Raw genomic sequence first — 17,933 nt, forward strand, 5'->3', positions numbered from 1 at the left:
GCCAGCTACAGGAGGACACGTGTCATATGATTCCACCGACACGAAATGTCCGGCACAGGCAAAGCTACAGAGGCAGACAGCAGACAAGCAGGGGCCCAGGGCTGGGGGCAGTGGGGACTGGGGAGTACTGCTAATGAGACCCCACTGCCTTCTGGGGTGATAAACATGTCCTGGAACTAGACGGTGGGGATGGTAGCTCGGCCCTGTGAACATACTTAATGCCACTGAACTACACATTTTTTAATGGTTAAAACGGTGATTGCCATGTAGTGTGTATTTCACTGCAAAATAACCCCACAACCTAGACCCAGTCTCAGAAGGAAGCTGTGCGAACCACGCACGTGCAGGGGTCGGTAGTACTGCGCCACCACGCCATAGGTTCTGTTGCCGCAGACGTCGGTCAGCACCAGAAAGTGGACGCAGTCCTCTCTGGGCTCAGAGGCCACACACAATCCCCCTGTAGGAAGAGAAAAGAAAGAAGGAGCCTCAGTCCAGTCACGTGGGGTCCGCCCTGAGGCCTGGGCTAACCATAAGCGACAGGACACGTCCCCCCACCCCGTGGTCACTTGTGGCTCTTTGACGGCCAGGCAGCACTCCTCGGGCCGCGCAGCACCTCCCTCATTCCCCCCCACTCCCCCCAGCAGCAGTGTCTCTGCCGGCGCTCTGTGCTCTGAAGCCTTCGTGAAGGGTCAGGGGGACAGGCCCCCAGGCAGAACCTTCAGGCTGCACCTGGAGTAGGGGCTGGGTCCCGAGCCCAGCGGGGGAGGGGTGTCCAGCCTTTGCAGGTTTTAATCCCCAACACCAGGAAACCCCATCAATTTCTCAGTGGAGCCTCCAGACAGGCCCTTCTGTTGAGTCCTTTGGCCCAGGTTTTCTACACCTGCACCTCTCTCGCAAACCAGGGAGAAAGTGAAGCCAGAACAGAAGCCCGCTCATCAGCGGGAACTGGCCCATGGAGGAAAAGGCCGGCCCGTGCGCACCTGGGAAGCAGAGCTGCGGCAGAGCCAGCAGGTCCACGCCGTTGGGGATGCTCACGTCCTCAGGGTCCGGGCCCCTGGGGCCGCCGGGGACACCCTTCCCCAGCTCCACTCTGGGCCTCTCTCTCTTCTTCCGGAAGGAGCGCTTCCTGTTCTTACCCAGAGTCATGCAGTTCATGCCGGCCAGCTGACTGTCCTCCTTCATGACAAAAGGAGGCACGAAGACTGACAGCACCGCCGGATCCAGAGAAGACGGGCCCTTGACGCCCTTCCTCTGGGCGACCTTAGGCAGGAGGAAACGAGAGTCAGCACCGAGGCCCTACGCTGTCCAGCCCTCGTGGGAGCATCCACAGCCTGTCTCCTGGCCTCTCCAGCCCCCAAACCCCAGGCGAGTTCAGCAGCGTTGGCCTGGCTTTTCCCACCAGCAGCTGGAGATGACAAGACCTGCTTTTAGGGACTCTCAGGCCCTTGCTCCATGAGCGACAGACCCTCCCAGAGCCTGGTCATTCAGCCGCTGACACGGACATTAAACTGGCCCCTCAGCTCCAAGGCTCCAGCACCGCGATAGAGACCTGAGTTCAGATCCTAGCGCCGCGGGAACCACAGCAGATTACTTGGCCCCTCTGAGCTTCCCTTTTAAGACGAGAGTTCAGGGACTAAGAGAGGGGACCCAGTTCAAGTGCTCAACCCCTGTGGGCCCCCAGGAAGCTCCTGAGCCCCCGAAGAGGCTTGTGTGGAGGGTGGGCCCCGAGAAGGGCTCTGCGTCTTCTCAGATCCACACAGACACATTTGCTGACACGTGCCCGATGCCTGCTTCTTGGAAGAAAAGCTGTGACAAACCTAGACAGCATATTAGAAAGCAGAGACATCACTTTGCTGACCAAGGTCCGTAGAGTCAAAGCTATGCTTTTTCCAGTAGTCATGTATGGATGTGAGAGTTTGACCATAAAGAAGGCTGAGTGCCAGAGAACTGAGGCTTTCAAACTGTGGTGCTGGAGAAGACTCTTGAGAGTCCCTTGGACTGCAAGGAGATCCAACCAGTCCATCCTAAAGGAAATAAACCCTGAATGTTCATTGCAAGGAATGATGCTGAAGCTCCAATCCTTTGGCCACTTGATGTGAAGAGCCGACTCATTTGAAAAGACCCTGATGCTGGGAAACATTGAGGGCAGGAGCAGAAGGGGACGACAGAGGATGAGATGGTTGGATGGCATCACTGACTCAATGGACATGAGTCTGAGCAAAGTCCAGGAGTTAGTGAAGGACAGGGAAGCCTGGCGTGCTACAGTCCATGGGGTCACAAAGAGTCGGACACGACGTAGCAGCTGAACAACAAGACTGCCATGCCAGCCGGGCCACCACGCACGTTGCCTGTGTCACCTCTGACGTGGAGGGACACAAAGAGGGGTGAGGAGGCCCCACTCACATAGAGGAGCAGCCTCCTCCCTCCATCCACACGACCATCCCAGGAGCCATAAAAGGGGCTCTTTTAGACTCGATTCTTTTTCAGCTCTAACTTGGTCCAAGATTTTTTTAAGCTTTTATCTTTTCACTCTTCCCCCAAATAACATAAGGCATCTTCTAACTCTTTCCTATCAAACTAAATACCTGAGGGAGTTCTTTCCGGTGAGTTAGGACTAAACACATTGGCGCCAGGTTGACGTCAGATCTTCCAAGGAAGGTATATGAACCTCAGTCTGTGAGTGAGAAGGAAGAGGTGCCAAACCAGCTAAAGATAGACAAGTTTAAAGCAGGATCCTCTGGGTATAAAAGGTAGGGAAGGAAAGAGGTGGCCTGGGCCCCATGGTGGGGATGGGTATCCTAGAGCCTTTGAGGGAGCCTAGAAATGGCATGAGGAAGAACACCACTTCCCCAGAAAAATGTGACCGTGATTGGCAGAGAAGGGACAGCTAGCAACAACATTTCAATAAGAACCAGAGGTATAACAGGGTACACCTAGCCTTCAAAGGACTTCTATAATGACAGCATTTTCAGTCTGTAATACACTCGAAGCTCAACATGCTCATTTTCATGAGATGTAATCTGAATTCAGATAACAGTTTCCTTATTCTTAGGGGGAAAAGTTAATGCCAAGGACCAGCAGGTCCTTGGTCAGTAGGAACCAAGATCAAACATGGGAAACCCCTATCGTATAATTTAAAATCTTCGTGTATGAAAAGAAACCATGTCTTCACACGTATGAAATCTTCTCTAAAACTTTCCTCTCAAACTCCAGCAGTTTGGACCAATTCACTATGAAAACATGCTGGTCTATTTCCTCCTCATGTGAGATGTTACATCCAGAGAGACTGGGCAGCACCTCACCTCACGGTGAAACAGCTCCTGGAACAGATCACAGTCCACGGTCAGAGGAGCAAACAAGCCCTCTCCACACAGCATGAGACAGCTTTTGTTGTTGTTCAGTCGCTAGAAAAGTGAAAGTGAAAGTCGCTCAGTCCTGTCTGACTCTTTGCGACCCCATGGACTATACAGTCCATGGAATTTTCCAGGCCAGGATACTGGAGTTGGTAGCCGTTCCCTTCTCCAGGGGACCTTCCCAACCCAGGGATCGAACCCAGGTCTCCCGTACTGCTAAGTCGTGCCCAGCTCTTTTTCGACCCTAAGGACCCCTCAGGCTCCTCTGTTCATGGATTCTCCAGGCTAGAATACTGGAGTGGGCTGCCATTTCCTCCTCCAGGGGATCTTCCCAACCCAGGGATCGAACCTGCGGCTCCTGCACATTGGCAGGTGGATACTTTACCACTGAGCCACCTGGGAAGCCCGTATCAAACAGCTGATAAGCTCTTTTTCCTGAAACTTCCTGAGGCTACCTCCCTTCTGCAAATCACTTATCTGGCTGCCCCCTGGCGGCCCCCTGCAGACCCCTTCTCCCCGCTGTGACCCTCAGGCTGATCCTTGGCCCCAGTCCCTCCTTGCACACCAGCCTGCGGGGCCATCTCCACACCCCCGTGGTTCCATCTACATGCATGGGGACAGCTCCCAGGGTCCAACTCCCAGAGCTGGGGCCCCTGTCCCATCCCAGCAGAACCTGACTGCCTCCGAATACATTCAGTGGATCCCTTAAACCTAGTTTCAAAAGTTTAGCTCAGGCTCATGTCCAAAACCCTGATCATCCACCTCTGTGGTCCTCTGAGATGGGATGACATCACTTGGGTCTTCAGAGCTGGGCTGGCACTGTGGCCCCTCCCTCCGGTCAGGAGGGCACAGAAAGGTCTCTACAAACCACCAGCTGCTGCTCCATCTGTACCACGCACGTTTGCAAAGCCAGGGCTCAGAGCAGGCCCTTACAGGTTCACCAGGAACTAATCATGGTTTTGGCCATGAGAATGACCCCTCCCACCCACCTGGCCCTACTTCCACTCTCCCAAAGGGGGTCCCCTGTCTAAAGAGCTCACATTACTCATCACCCCCCGGCCCCAACAGCAGGGGCTCCAGCTGCCTGGGGCCAGCCTCTTACCCCAGTGAACCAGCCCCGCAGACCAATCTCTGTCCCTTGTGCATGTGTGCTGAGTCACTTCTGTCGTGCAACCCCAAGGACCATAGCCCACCAGGCTTCTCCGTCCACGGGATTCTCCAGTCAAGAACACTGGAGTGGGTTGCCATGCCCTTCTCCAGGGGATCGTCCCAATCCAGGGATCGAACCTGCATCTCTCAAGTCTTGTGCATTGGCAAGCGGGTTCTTTACCACTGGCACGGCCTGGGAAGCCAGACCTAAAAAAACGCCTTTGTTTCTACTCATTATCATCCTCACTGCGTACTCCCATGCAGGGATCCCACAGTGCATGTGTCCTGGGTCAGACCGACCCCTGCACTGCTTGTGCACCTGGCCAACAGCCGGCCCGCTTCCAGAGCCAGGGCGCCCAAGCTGCTCATGCCTGAAGTCCTCGGTCACCTCGATACACGCACCCCTGTCACAATGCTGTGCTTCTTCCTGCTCTTTGCTCTGCGGGACAGTGCCCAGCTCATGCCTCAGCCCCTCCTCACCAGAGACCCCCTCCTCTCTCACACTCACTGGAGGGGGGCTTTCCTCACCCTGCAGCCAGGGCCACACGCCCCGTCCGGCCATCACGCCTGGCTTGTCACCTCCGGGAATGTCACCATCCAGAGTCCACCTCCCCTCTCACAGCACTCCTAGAGGGTCTCTGCCGACACAGTGGTCCTGGATCACCCTCAGAAAGGTGGGGTGGGGAGCGGGGCTGTGCTGCCCTCCTCTTTCTGGCCCTGTGGGGGTGCTGTTCATCCAGTCCCACCCTGGTGCCCGTGATCTCTGGAGGCGTGCTCAGTCCGCACGGAAAGTTGGTCATTACGCTAATGCCCGTGAATGCTACAACTCCCACTAGTTACCTTCAGGCAGTGCAACTGACGTGGCCACAGTACCGCCAACCCGGTATTTAGCAGTTCATCACACAGCTGTCTGTTTTTCCCCCAAAATGGAAATCCCTGTTGTCTTTTCTGATTAGATAAGCAGTACAGTCTCATTTAAAAAAAATAATAACAATAATATAGAAATAATAATAGGAAGGGAATGCCTCCCCCATAATCCCATGACTCTAAAGCAATGCTCTACATAGCATGGGACACCGGCTGATCTTTCCCAAATGTATAAATGACTTTTTCATAAACACAATCACCATATTTAAATGATTTCATGAGCCTTTCCCCATGTAACCATACAGTGTGCTGACTCCTCTGTTGACACTTTGTGCTAAGTCACTCCAGTCCTGTCTGACTCTGTGCGACCCCATGGACTGTAGCCTACCAGGCTCCTCTGTGCATGGGCGTCCAGGCAAGAGCACTGGAGTGGGTGGCCAAGCCCTCCTCCAGGGAATCTGCTCGACCCGGGGATCAAACCCACATCTGCACTGGCAGGTGAGTTCTTTACCACTAGCGCCACCCGAAGCCCATGGGGACCCTTCAAGGTGTCCCACTGTGCACAGTTCAGCACTACTTTTGCCCAATCCCCTTCTGACAGACAGCTGGGTTGTTCTCAAGTCTTCATCACGCTAAACAACGGGCAGTTACGTGTACATGCTTGAGCATCTCTGACTCTGTAATCAGACTAAACTCCTGAAAGTGCAACCCTTGACCCCAAAGGGTTCATATTACTCTCTGATACAGACTGCAACCACCCCTCACCCGCCCCACCCCCAGGAGGAAGACGAGGTCCTTTTTCACAAACTCCACCCAGGGTAGTTTCCTGCTCTCCTCTCTCAGACAAGAACTTACTAAAAAGTAAAAACCACAACACTCTAAATTCGTTAGATGATATAATGGCATTGATCTTCACTATGGGACTGGCTGTCATTTGTGAAATAAAACAGAAATAGATTTTTTTTTTAAATGCTCTAGGAAAGTCCAACACAGTCACCAGTAGCCACATCTGACTACTTAAATTAATTAAAATTAAATGAAATATAAAATTTAGTTCCTCAGGGGCACCAGCCACACTTCAAGCAGCCAGCAGCCCCCTGTGACCAGCTGCTACCACACTGCGTGGTGAAGGTGAACAATACTGGTTGTCATCATCTGGGAAGTTCTGTTGGAGAGTGCTACTCTAGAAATTGAAAGCCAGGAGGCTTTCCACTAAAATAAATAAATAAATAAAAATGTGCTTCCATACACAAGATCTATGTCAGTAACCTACACTATGAAAGGGGCTCTGAGCACTTTTCCATCATCCTGTGACAGATTTATGATGGATGCCCTCGCATCTCTGTGTCTAGTCTCCATAGCAACCAAGGAGTGGAGGGAAATGTAACTGACCACAATAACTCACTAGGGATTGAACGGTATGCTTGAATTCTTTGTCACTAACCTCAATAAAACCAACACCACCCCATCTAAGGAATAAATAAAACAGAAGGTTAGGACACTACACTATCCTAACATCAAGCTGGATATGCCTCATATCTCTGGGCTTCTGTTTTCATGTGTCACCAAATAGGGATGACTGAATCAGAGACAAATGATTTTTAAGAAGTAAAAGCTAAACTTCATTTAAAAGACTTGGAAAACAGTGGAAACAGTGGCAGACTTTGTTTTTTTGGGCTCCAAAATCACTGCAGATGGTGACTGCAGCCATGATATTAAAAGACACTCCTTGGAAGGAAAGTTATGACCAACCCAGACAGCATATTAAAAAGCAGAGACATTACTTTGCCAGCAAAGGTCCATCTAGTCAAAGCTGTGGTTTTTCCAGTAGTCACGTATGGATGTGCGATTTGGACTATAAAGAAAGCTGAAAAAAAAAAAAAAGAAAGAAAGCTGACAACTGAAGAATTGATGCTTTTGAACTGCGGTGGCTGGAGAAGATTCTTGAGAGTCCCTTGGACTGAAACGAGATTCAACCAGTCCATCCTAAAGGAAATCAGTTATGAATATTCATTGGAAGGACTGATGTTGAAGCTGAAACTCCAATACTTTGGCCACCTGATGCGAAGAGCTGACTCATTTGAAAAGACCCTGATACCGGGATAGATTGAAGGTGGGAGGAGAAGGGGATGACAGAGGATGAAATGGTTGTATGGCATCACTGACTCAATGGACATGAGTTGGAGTAAGCTCCGGGAGTTGGCCTGGCGTGCTGCAGTCCATGGGGTCACAAAGAGTCAGACAAGACTAAGCGACTGAACTGAACTGAAAAGACTTGTACATTCAAAATAATATAACAGCTGAAAATAGACCTGAATGAATGATATCCTATGTTTGGTTACCTGTAACATTAATGTTGGTCTTAGAAGGAGGATGTTACTCCACCCCACAACACTGCTTTTTCTCCTGCTCCTTTAACCACTGTTCCTTCCACCCTCTGCCCAAGCCCTAAGAGAAGCGAGGTATAGAAAAGAGGATGAAGGCTCAAATGCAGAATGGCCGACTGCCCACTTGCCTTGGCAAACACTGTAGTCTATTTAGTTTAGGAAAGTACCACTGTAAATATTCCAGTTGATTCATCCCCTCACATCATGGCAACTAAGAGACAGTGTTGTAATCGCTGGAGACACAAGACAGCCTAACTGCAGAGACCACAACCGAAACCAGGTCATTTCCCGTCAGAAGAAAAAGAGGGGAACGCCACTTGGCACTGAGAGGCAGAGAGATGGCTCGACTCAATCCACAAGGGTCAGAGGACACAAGAGACCAAAGAGGGACCCAGACTGAGAGGGCTGACTGAGAGAGGAAGAGGGAAATGCAGAAATCGTGGGAACTGGCCTTATACTAAAGCCAAGGAGTAGAGACCACTAAGCCATTACCACACATATATCAGGATCACTTTACATTTAGCTCCTCTGGGTAATGTCCATCCAACCCGGCAACCTTAAATACTCAAATGCCTTTCTCTGCCTTTCCTAAATGTCATCTGGAACCAGAGGAAAGGACCTGCCAGGCTAACTGGGCAGCAGGGCAAGGGACTCTGAACACACCAGGCATCGCCACTAACCGGCGATGTCAGAGAAAAATGACAGCGTCACAGGCATCTGGGACAAGGGACAGGGCCGCAGACCCACCCCAGACAGAGCCAGGGCTCCGGAACTAAGAAAAAGTGAGAACACAGGGAAGAAACAAGAACGTCCCAAGCTGCTGTCCCAGAGAAAGGGATAGGAGCTTGCCACTTCGGCTACCAGGGTGCAGAGTGGAGAACAAGGGAAGGCAGCTTGTAAAGTGTTTTACAGCGAAAAACAGCTCCTTTCATCGCTTACCGTCTAAATGCAAAATACATAAAGGCAGCCCTTAAGTCTACCAAAAACATCCTTATGCCCTGCCTAGAACAACCCCGGCACCTAGGAGACACAAAATCTGTGGAATGAGTGAAATCACGTAACAGCGGACAAACATTTGGTCCTGGAGGCCTCGGAAGTGCAGGCGTCCCGGCCGCGTCTCCACCTGACCCAGGTGGGCGTCCTGGGACGGAGAAGCCTAGCGGCCGAAGCGTTTAAGAAACAGGCCGACGGAGGCGCGCGGTCTCCAGCCCTCTCTCCGCCGTACGCCTGCACCGGGTCCCCGCCGGAGCGGTCTTCCGGAAGGAGGGGAGCGGGCGGGAGCCCCCAGGCCGCAGTCGCTCGCGACTCCACCGCGGCAAGCTGGCCGGCCGGCAGTTGCTACCGCACCGGCGGCTGAAGGCGGCCGCAGAGCCGGACCTGGGCGCAGCGCCCCCGCCCCGCGGACGCCTGGGGCTCCAAGTGCACGGGCCCGACCCCGCCGCCCCGCCCCTCCTGCGCCGTGACCGCGCCGCGCCCTCACCTGCTCCGGGCTGGGGAGGCTGTCCCGGGGGGCCCCCAGCAGCGCGCACAGCTCCAGCAGCCCCGAGGGCAGCGCCGGGTGATGCGGCGCGGCCTCCGCCATGGCTGCCCCGCGGCCGCGGCCGACTGGGCACACCGGGCTCGGGCGCCTCGGGCCACCCGGCCCGGACTTCGGGCCGCAACCCCGCCCGCCGCCCTACCCAGCACCAGCGCGAGCGGCAGCCGGCTGGTCCTCCGACAGCGCTGTCCGCGGGGCGGGGCCAGATGTGGGGGCGGGGTCTTGAGAGGCGGGGCTGGGGGCGGGCCCTTATGAGGGGCGGGGCCTGTCGGCCCCCCAGGCCTGGCGCGCGAGCTCGTCATTTCCTCACCGGCTCCGCTGCCTCCGGCGCGTGCGCGACGTCTGCGAGCCCAGCGCCCCAATCCGCCAGCCTCTCCTCTCCCAGCCGGCCGCCTCCGCTCCCGGGAAACCGGGAAGAGGTGGGCAGGGTCGCCAGGTGGGCTCGGAGCAGCCCACCAGCTCCGCGGGTGCGGGAGTCTCCTGCAAGTCCCTGAGCCCAACCCGGGAAGGACTAAAAGGCCAGGGCCACCTCGTGCCGCCGCCGACTCCAGGAAGCCCTCCTGCAAGCAGGGCCGTGGAGTTGGCCTGGCCGGGCGTTGGAGGGCAGGAAAGGCCAGCGAGCCAAGGGCGCCCGGTTAATAACTTTGCCCGGTTAACCTAAGGCTGCCCAAGTCTGCTATGAGATTGAGTAAAATTCAGCAGGAAAGGGGGCAGGGTGGGCGGTGCTAGAATAGAACCTGGGGAGCGCGGGGACTGAGGAGGGTCGGGGATGGACAGAGCTCTTCCACGACCTGCTGCAGGCCTGGCTTGTTCCCAGTGGACCGTGATCCTCCCCAGCCATAGGCAGGACCAAGAGGCTGGTTTCGGGGCCTGGTCACTGGCACAGAACTCGGAGGGGACACAGGCCCCAGTCCTATCTCTGCCTCCCAGCAGACCTTGGGCAGCATCTGTAAAACCGGGTGGAAAATGGTTGCAAAGGAACTTTTCTAGTTCTAATAATATATGATTCTTTTTAAAAAAAAAAAAAATCTGAAATACTTAATAATAATGTCAAACAATAACGACAAAGCAAGGTCAAAATCAAAACAGGGTTGGGGGGTGGGGTGGATCCGGACGCCAAAGGATTCCTTCAACCTTTCCAGCCTGGTGAGGCCCCACCAGCTGCAGCGTGACTCACATGGGATTTGTGTTTCACTGTTAAGTCATCTAAGATCGTGAGTCAGGTCTGGCAGCTGCCCGACATCCCTGGCCTTCCTCGGTAAGCCATGACCGGTAGTGGCAACCACTGACTTGAAAAGAAAGACAGAGTTTGCTCACACTGGTCTGGCTCTCTCCACTATGTCCGGGTTGTTGGCGGCCTTGGTGGAGGGCAGGGTGGAGTCTGTCACCTCAGAGCTCAGGAGGCTCACAGACGCTGCTGGAGGTGTGCACAGCAGAGCTGTGGGCTTGCAGGGACCCGGGCCGGCGTCTGCCCCAAGTAAGCTGTGTGACAGTTGCGTTCCTCGCCGCCCTGACCTCAGCTTCCTGTCTGTTCAAACGCTGTCCGGTGTGGCCAGGACTCAGGAGGTAAACACGAGGCAGCGATCTCGGTGGGGACCCGGTAAGGTTCACACAGGCGCCGGTGTCCCTTTTCCTCCCACAGGTGGAAGGGTTTAAGGAAGGGAGCTCCAGAATTGGAAAGTCCTGCCGGTCTGTAGACAGGGCTATGCAATTCCCCCTTTTCTAGGGCCTTCCTTTCCTCATCCTTAGCCCTGGAGAAGGGACCAGGTGACCTTGAAGGGGCTCCTAGCACCTCACTCTTGCTTTTTGATGAGCTCATTCCCTAGGGATTTCCTAGTGCCTGCAGTAAGATTTGCCCCATTCTTGAGAGTGCTGATGGACTGGAGATAGAAGTGGATGTAGCCAGCAATCAAAATCACCAGCGCGTGTAAGCATCACTTAGAGGCTGACATGCAGATGAGGGAGGAAGGGAAGAGCTGAGCCTAGCTGACAAGCCCACCGCCGGGGTGGGTATCACATCGGAGTCAGGGTAAGAACTTGAGTTCTTTAACTTGATGAGTTAAAGAACTTGCTGGCACAGTACCTGCCTGGCAACAGTCTTTCACAAACAGTTTCCCCTCCTTCCCCTCCAGTCTGTGTAGTTTGTTTACTATTCGGTCCAGCTCTCAGGATTACTGTGCAGATCAAGTGGGAAAATAGGTATAAAAATGTTTCTGAACCGTAAAGTACTAATGCAGAAATAGGGGGCACGCACACCGTTGTGAATTTATTAAATGACACTAAGTTGTTTACCTTGAAATGGTTAATTTTCTGTAATGGAATTTGGCTTCCATAAGTTATTTTTTTAATAGCATTTATAAGGACTGCAGTCTATCAACACTTCTTTGGGCATTTTAGCAAGGGTTTGGTGTTAACTACAATTCTTTTGAAAAAATATAAGGAATGATGGGGGAGCTTCATAGCATTGGATTTAGCAGTGATTTGCATCTGACATCAGAAACACAGGCAATGAAAGAAAAGTAGATGATTTCATCAAAACTAAACAGTTTTGGTGCAACAGAGGGCAATGTGGAAAAAGCAAAAAGGCAATCCACAGAATAAGAGAAGATGTTTGCAAATCATGTATCTGATAAGGGATTAATAGTCCATAGCTCAACAGCAAAACAACCCAATTTTTTAAAATTTATAAAGCATTGAATAGATGTTTCACCAAAGAAGATATGCAAAAAGTATAGGAAAATGTGTTCACTAAGCACTAGAGAAATGCAAATCAAACCCCACCTCACACACACTAGGATAGCTACTATAAAAATATAAAATAAAAAAGGACTGCTCTCGGCCAGGATGTGGATAAACTGGAACCCTTGTACATTGTTGGTAGGAATGTAAAATAGTACAGTCACTGTGGAAAATGATATGGCTGTTTCTCAAAAAATTAAACATAGAACTGCCATTTGATCCAGCAGTTCAACTCCTGGATAGCTGTGCAAAATAACTCAAAGCAGGGACTCAAGTATTTGTGCTCCCATGTCTTTAGCAGCATTTTTAGAATAGCCAAAAGGTGGAAATAACCCAAACGTCCATCAATGGATGGATGGATAAACAGATATTCTTTTACTTTCGGTAAAAAAGCTGTGACCTCACTCTATTTCACACGTCTCCCCAGCTGGTTTAGTGCCCAGATACACAGCTTTCTCTACTTTTTCCTTTGCTGCTTCAGAGCCATATGTAATAGGATGTAATATCTTCTTATGTAGATATAAATATGCAAATGCAACCAGTTTATGAGGACTTGGTGGTTGATATGAAAGTGAAATGGTCTCCAATGAAAAAACCTTGCCGTAACAACCACAAACATAGGGGACAAATGTGTGAGATGCTCAGCATTCTCAAAGCAACATCCCTCTATCCCTTGAAGAAGGGAGAAAATAGGTAATCAGTGATCTGGTCATCAGTAGGAAGGGTCTTGTCACATGACAGCATGTGGGCATTGAAACTGTTCAGGCAGGCCAGCCATCTCTCACCCCTGGATGAAACATCCACCCTGGGGGCCTGCTCCAGCCCTGCCTCTGACTGTGCCCCTCCTGTGCTCCCCAGATTTGTCTGCATTCCCACAGATTTGCCTGCATCCCCCCAGATGCGTAGTACTTTCAGGCTTCCCTGCAGGCTACCTGACCTGCCCCTGCCCTACCCCACTTCCTCCCACTCGTGTAGGAAGACCACACGAGGAACAGGCAGGCGGCGGGAGGAGCCTCTGGGACAGGAGACTTTGGCAGGCCTGTGGACATCAAATGGGACTCCCTGCAGGCCGCTTGTGTGTGTGTGTGTGTGTGTGTGTGTGTGTGTGTGTGTGTGTGTGTGTGTGTTTGGGTCTGGGCCCTTTCTTCCCTCTCCTGTGGAAGATAGGATAGGAGAATATAAGACAGCCAGAGAGGGCAGTTATGACAGACGGCACGTAGGCTCTGGACAGGGGGTGTCAGGTGATGCCCACATCACGGAGAGATGTGGGGTGATGGGGTCACAGCAGACAGCGCAGGCGCTGCTGGTCGTCAGGGTAACCACACTGCAGGAAGGGCCCCCTCGCCCAGTGACCCTGCCCTGCCCAGACAGCGCACTCCTGCCCCAACCAGCCATACCCCATTATTAAACTTTGCTTCCTCTTTAAAAACTAATGAATAAGAGGAAGCCGTGTGTTGGGAATGCAGACCGCCCAGGCCCACGTGGAGACTGCCCAGTTTGCCCTCAGCATCTTGTGGGATTTTGCAGAGTGCAAACAGTCTCTTCATGTTGGCTGCAGGAAAGGATTCCATGGAACGTTTCAACAAAGCCTTCTGCCAGGCCCTTCCCTGAGCTGTGGAGGACCAGGCATTGGCCCAACCCAGGCAGCTGTCGCCCTACAGGCACCCTGAGCGACCTAAGCCAGGCTTCAAAATCACTGGGCTGATGCTACATTTTGTCAGTTGCAAAATGGAAGTAACAGACTTCCCTCCTACAAATAAAAACCTTTAGCTCTGCTCAACAAACATTTGTGCCAACCATATGCTGACCACTGCCATGCGCAACAACTTTGGCTAGTAGCAAAGCTGAAGATTCCCTCGGACTGCAAGGAGATCAAACCAGTCAATCTTAAAGAAAATCAACCCTAAATATTCATTGGAAGGACTGATATTGAAGCTCCAATACTTTGGCCACCTGAGGCAAAGAGCTGACTCATTGAAAGACTCTGATGCTGGGAAGGATTAAGGGTAGGAGAATAAGGGGGCAACAAAGAATGAGATGGTTGGATGGCATCACAGACTCAAAGGATATGAATCTGAGCAAACTCTGGGAGATAATGGAGGACAGAGGAGCCTGGAGCGCTGCAGTTCATGGGGTCACAAAGAGTCAAACAGGACTCAGGGACTGAACAACGACCAAGTGCTGACTCAGAATCTGCCCTGACATGGGTCCTGCCCAGCGCTCACGGCCGCATGACCCCAGCACACTGTTCTCACCCTGGCATGTCAGTTCCCGGTGCCCAGCTCTGTGTCTGGCACAAAGTACTAGGTGCCCAAGGAGTATTTGACAAATAAAAGAATGAAGTTCCGCTGACCGTTGATCAGGGTCCACCTGGTCAGTGGGGTGATGCTTAGCAGTGACTCACTGACCCAATAGTGAGTAGAAAGAACAGTCACAGGAAAATATACACTATGATGTCATTTAATGAGCGTGGACAAAACACACACACACGTCAGGAAACCCTGGAGGGCAGGGTATGCTGACAGCAGACTCAGCGCAGGGACAGGCTGGGTCTGCGCTCCTACAGCGGGTGGCGCTGGGGGTGTCTGCATGAGGATGGATGGACGTGTCCTTAGTAAACAGCTCATCAGGAAAAGAAACAGAAAGTCGATGGTTTCATCTATTTCTGGAACTCTGTTGTGTTTAACAAAATACAACTGCAGTAAAGATACTGCCCTAAATTCAATCACCAAGAAACTACCCCAGCCCCCGGTCCCTGAGGAGGTGGCCTGGAGCTAGGGAAAGGCTGAGAGAGGACAGAAGGAAGACGAAACGAGTGACTTCTAAAGGACACAGGGAAGATAGTCCGCTGCCTCCTGGGCTGTCTCAGGGCCCCAGCAGGATGGTGGCCCAGGGGATGTCCACTCTGAAACTAGACCGCCCCCCAAGAAGGGTCTCCCTTAAAGAAAATTCTAGGCAGGAAAGGATGGTAGAAGGAAGACCCAGGAACCTGACGCCCGGGTGCCAGGAGCCTGCGTCGACGCCTGCGGCTGCAGAGCCGAAGCCGCTGTGCAGAGCCGCCCGGGGGCTCCGGGCCTGCACGGCTGGGTGACAGCACTCGTCCTCTGCGCGAAGACAGACAGGAAGCTGCGGTCCGGCTGCCTCTGTGTGCTCGGGCGAGAGGAAGGTGGCAGATGTGAGAGCTGTCTTAACTCATCCGGACTAGGAATCAAGACAAATAAAAATAGACAGCTGACAGTAAACGGGTGGGAAAAGAGAAGTCAGGTACCAGCCCACTCGGGGCCCCAGAGGGAAGCCCAAGGTCACTCAAGGTTGTCTCCCACTGCACCTGCTGCTCCCACTGCCCTGGAATGCATGGCCCCTCCTTCCTCTCTGATAACTCTGACTTACCTTTCATTGGCTCAGATGCCTCGTCTTCCAGGAAGCCCTTCCTCCCTGCTCCCTGCACCCAGGCTGGGGCGACGGCCCTCCCCACCCTGTTACTTCTTGAGAAATCTCATCAGGTTCCTCTGACCATGAGGCTTATATGCCCTGTGACTGCCCTTGGGCTCCAACCTTGGAACCAGCCTGACCTCTTGGTTGATTCCGGCTCCAGAGCCCCAGGTCAGCCCCCTCACGAGGGAACTTCTCCTGAGACAGGGTCCTGCCCAGCACCCATCAGACTGAAATGTTACCTGCACTGGATGCAGAAAGACCCATGACCAGCCTCAGCTTCCATCCTTCCCTATCTGTGAGGGTGATGGCAAGCCAACCCCGAGAGGCTGGGGTGAGGGCAAAGGGAACCCTTGGGAAATGCTGATACCCCGCCCCACTTTGCCCCAGATTCTCCCCTCCTTGGGAACCCCAGCACGTTGCAGAGCGTGGCCAGGTCACAGGGAGGCGAGAGACCACCCACAGCAATGGTGCACCAATGGCCCCGCTGATTACAGACCTAATTGATGCTTTATGTGCACAAGTGTGTTTTCTTATCCATCACTCCTACTGCCCATGACCAGGTGTCACCTCATTTGGCAGAAGGACCCACGGCCCGGCAAGGTAAACCCCTCACTCCCGAGCACACAGCAGTCCTCGTGGGGAGGCAGATGTCCCTGGGTGGATCAGCTGTTAGAGCCCAGGCCCCTGCCGGGGGCAGACCTGCCCTACGCAGGCCCCTCAGCAGGTGGTGCTTGCTTGGAAGTTATTAGGGCCTCACACGCTGGAGTGTTGTCATTAGGGTTTTCAGACCATTTGGCCAAACCCACTCAACTCTTACCTCCCAGGGCAGTGAGAGTTCAAACCTGGAAGCACCCACTTCCCATCACAAGACAGATTCCCGAGAGAGGAGTTAGTCCAGGGAGGCTCTTAAGGAGCCTGTGGAGGCCAGTCCTGCACGGGGCCGGAGGTTGGTCCTGTGCCCACTAGAGGGAAGGACGCCTTCTCCAAGGGTGCCCAGCTTGCCCGGCCTCTTGGGGCAGTTCTAGCCTCATCACAGATGCCTCCGTCTTCCCGGGGAAGCTCGGGTCAGCTCCGAGCTCCGTCCCACTTCACCTCCAAACCCCAAGCCAGGCTGAGCCCACGGGCGGGAGGGGCAGTGGCCCGAGGCCCAGCTGCTGCCTCACTTCCGTCTCAGCTGGCCACCCATGGAGCCACCGGCACCCATTCCCTGGTGTTTGTGCATGCGTGCATGTCTCTGGGTGTGTGTGCGTGTCTGTGGGTGTGTGTGTGAGCTTGGGGGTGTTGACAGCTACCTGGTGGAGGGTGGCCAGGGCGAGGGAGGACCCTGGACCTGAGTCTCCCTGGCCCCGGCCCCCACCCACCAGGGTGGCCCGCTGAGACATCCTTTCCAAGCACCTGGAGCCCTTCAAGGAAATACACACAGGTCTTCACGGAAGGAAAGAGCCGCTCCCACATCTAGGAATGCTCCCCACTGGAGAGTCGGGGAGGGCCGGATGTGACATCGGCCTCAGATGATGGCCTGGGGAGAGTCAGCCGAGGGTGGGTTCATTTAAAATGTCACTGTCTGAGACGCAACCCTTGCCCCACGGTGGGTTCCGTTTGGGGAGCTCCTTCCTGTGCCAGGCCCTGGAGACAGAGGGGGGCATGGCTGCAGTACCCAGCCGCCCGCCCCTCACCCACCTCTGGCCCCAGAAGGGTCCTTTAAGCTGGTCCTGCTGTTCTCGCTGCAAAAATGCCTCAGCAGCTGCTTCCTGCCCCAAGCCAGGCCCTGGACCAGGTCCTGGAACCAGAGAGGAGCAGAGGCCTCCAGGCCAGGGCGTGGAGCTCCGGGGGGTCAGGAGGGGGCCCCGCCTGGCAGGTCTGCCTCCTGCTGCTCTGTGCCGATGAGGTACCCACACACGGCCCTGCCCTTGCCCCTCTGCCCACGCTCGCTGGTACTTGGTGCTGGGTTTTTCTAGTACTGCGCTGCCCAGCTTAAAGGACACCAGCCACACGCGGGCCAGCACTGCCTCGGGCAGAGGTGAAGGGAGCTGCTCCCGAGTTCAAAGTCAGCACGGCAGAAGAATATCAAGCACCTCCTTACTAATCTGTACATTGATCCCAGTTGAAATGGTAATACCTTAGATAAGTTGAGTTAAATAAACGAACTATTAAAATGAATGTCACCTGTGTCCTTTCACTGTGTTTAACGCGGCTGTAGGATTGTCTGTGGCTGGCATTCTGTTTCTCTTGCACAGCCCTAATCTGTAATGATCCCTGGAAATTCGGAAGGTGAATTCATCCATGCACATAACACTGATACTAATTGACCACCTACTATGTGTCAGAAACGCAGACACCAGCCAGCTGGGTTCCTACCCTCCAGAACCTCCCTAGAGGGCCAGGTACCTAACCGAGGCCACGCTCCAAAACAGTGGGGGCCCAGGACTCAGACTCAAATCTCGGGGGCTGCTCCACATGCTTGCC

At 53.6% G+C, this 17,933-nt stretch overlaps 1 protein-coding gene across 7 annotated transcripts in view; it reads right to left on the minus strand.

Moving 5' to 3' along the window:
- DENND3 (DENN domain containing 3) overlaps window positions 1–9,368 on the minus strand; it is a 53,445-nt gene extending 44,077 nt beyond the window's left edge. For 2 of the 7 annotated variants that reach the window (XM_061123110.1, XM_061123109.1), the window contains exons 1-3: window positions 9,237–9,367; window positions 981–1,260; window positions 342–457 (exon numbers count right to left, since the gene is read on the minus strand). In XM_061123110.1, the coding sequence (XP_060979093.1) occupies window positions 342–457; window positions 981–1,260; window positions 9,237–9,338 (498 nt within the window). In that variant the 5' untranslated portion in view covers window positions 9,339–9,367. Of the gene's footprint in view, window positions 1–341; window positions 458–980; window positions 1,261–2,585; window positions 2,640–3,302; window positions 3,405–7,153; window positions 7,237–9,236 lie in introns of those variants that run through there. The other 5 variants (XM_061123111.1, XM_061123114.1, XM_061123113.1 and 2 more) reach the window with 5 other exon arrangements.
- Window positions 9,369–17,933: the final 8,565 nt, after the last annotated feature.

The sequence above is a fragment of the Dama dama genome, chromosome 21 (assembly GCF_033118175.1).
Source record: "Dama dama isolate Ldn47 chromosome 21, ASM3311817v1, whole genome shotgun sequence".
NCBI classification, from domain to species: domain Eukaryota; kingdom Metazoa; phylum Chordata; class Mammalia; order Artiodactyla; family Cervidae; genus Dama; species Dama dama.